Source organism: Apis dorsata, unplaced genomic scaffold (genome assembly GCF_000469605.1).
Source record: "Apis dorsata unplaced genomic scaffold, Apis dorsata 1.3 scaffold_499, whole genome shotgun sequence".
Classification (NCBI taxonomy): domain Eukaryota; kingdom Metazoa; phylum Arthropoda; class Insecta; order Hymenoptera; family Apidae; genus Apis; species Apis dorsata.
Window position 1 is genome coordinate 178,297 of NW_006263730.1, and position 2,266 is coordinate 180,562.

Sequence of the window (2,266 nt, forward strand, 5' to 3'; positions counted from 1 at the left end):
ATTTAAAAAATATTAGGTATGTAATTTTAATTGAATATTAATTGAATATGATAATCATAATGCTGATATGCAAAAATAAGATAAAAGCTGTTTATCTTCTTATATGTGTTCAAATATTTTCATAATTCATTTCATGATTATATTTAAATATAAATACTGTATATGGTTCAATTATATTTCAATTTTACATTATTATATAATATTAAAACTTTTTTTTGTTGTAAATATATATTTAAATATTATATCTTTTTTGTGTGAACATATTTGATTTTTAAATTTTTAAATATTTTAAGAAAAAAATGATATAAAGTTTTAAGTAATAAATATATTCATGTTTATAATTTTAAGAAAATATTTAAAATATATATATTATAAAATATATATTTAAAATATAAAAAAAAGAAATTATATTTAAATTTTATTATATTTATGAGAAGTTATTAATTGATACATTTATATACATTTATATTTTCAATAAAGACTTACAAATAGAAATAAAATATTTTATAAATTTATTTTTTCCATATCATTTGTTACTTGTGATTTCTCTTTTTTAGAATTTTTATTCTGATTTTTTATCTTTTTTGGAATTTCATCTCCATTTTCTAAATCTATTCTTGTTTTTGAACGTGTTCCAGGTCCCCAATTAACTGTAGGATTTTGTTGAAATCGTGTTAGCCTGTTTTGTCTGGATACTGGATTGGCTAGAGGATGTATATCAAATGAAACATTTGTAGTTATTGGTGTATCTAATATTTTTATTGCAGGACTATCATTTGACAGTTTATTTCTTTTTATGGGATTATTTTTTTCCCATGCACGTACTATATCCCATATAACTTCATTTGGAGCATCTGTTTTTATAGATGTTTTACACGCATGTGAATATGATACACGATATCCTGCATTTAACAATGCAGATCGAAATATTAGTATTGATGGTGTAATACATCTGATTATAGACATTAAACGATTAAGAGTATAATATAATGGAATATCTAGCTCTTCATGAATAACATTTAAAACTCCTTCTATCCTTTTCAATGTTCCCAATTTCATTTCACTTAAATTACATAGAAGATCAGATACAAAATGTTGATCGTGTAAAGGACCTAACCATATAGGTCCTCCTTCATGATGTTTATAATTACAAATTTTACAAGATTGATCCACATAAGGTGAAGATGTTAATTTATAGTTTCCTGAGGACTTTTTATAACATAATGATTGAGTAGTAATAGTCTCACAGCCTGTACATTGATATACCATTCCAATTTTTGTAGCATTCTCTTTGCATTTAATTTGACTGGAAAACACTTTGACAAATACTCTTATATAAAAATCAGCACTTATAGAAAGTATGGGTACTATGTATCTACCATAACGAGCAGCATGTGAAGCAATATTTTGCAACAATATTCTTAATGCCATTTCATGACAAGCTTTAGTTCTTAATGAGATAGCACCATATTTAAGATAACAAGTTTCAGGAGAATTGCCAGCTAATACAGCCATATCTGTAGCTGTAATCATAAGTAATCCACCATCTGATACGCATTGTACTGCACTATCCAAAAATGTTGTAGGACAACCATATGGATCTAAATCTATTGCATCAAATTTGCTTTTTCTATTTTGGTACATAAGCAATGTTGCATCCTCTTGACTTGGTTTTACAAGATTTTCAACTCCATTGTGATATATATTTTTTTTAATACTTTCTACTGCTTTTGCAGAAATATCATTTGCTATAATTTGTTTTATACCCATTATTTCTTTGGCATACCGAATACTACGTAAACCAGTTGCAGATAAAGCTTCCAATATACAGATTTCATCTTTTTTTTTTGCATTTATCTCTATTGTTTGTTTATTTATATTTTTTATGTAAGTTGCTAATACAGCTATACTAAGATCTCTATTGAACTCTTGAACAGGATTATAAAATACATTTGTATCATTCACCAGAATTTCTGCCTCTCCTTCTTTTATATTTATATTATCTAATTTTAGTTTTTTTGCACATTGTTCCATGTTACGCAAAAATATAAAATTAATTTTTTTAAATCTGTAAATATTTAATTTATAATTTCATATAAATAAAAATATAAAAATAATTTCATTTTTTATTTAATAAAAATGAAATGCAATGGAGTTTAATTCATAAAAAGAAATGTATTATAAAAAGAAATATTATTTGATATATATAATATATATATATATCATATAATATTTTTTTAACATTTTTAACATTATTTTATAACAT

At 23.6% G+C, this 2,266-nt stretch overlaps 2 protein-coding genes across 5 annotated transcripts in view; both read right to left on the reverse strand.

Moving 5' to 3' along the window:
- Positions 1-2,266, reverse strand: part of LOC102676974 (probable tRNA (guanine(26)-N(2))-dimethyltransferase) — a 9,407-nt gene that overhangs the window by 6,398 nt on the left and 743 nt on the right. The window contains 1 exon segment of the mRNA XM_006620281.2: positions 483-2,068. Within this exon segment, the coding sequence (XP_006620344.1) occupies positions 483-2,068 (1,586 nt within the window).
- The window catches only part of LOC102676740 (aldo-keto reductase family 1 member B1-like), a 13,863-nt gene that overhangs the window by 3,360 nt on the left and 8,237 nt on the right, over positions 1-2,266 (reverse strand). The window lies entirely within an intron of this gene.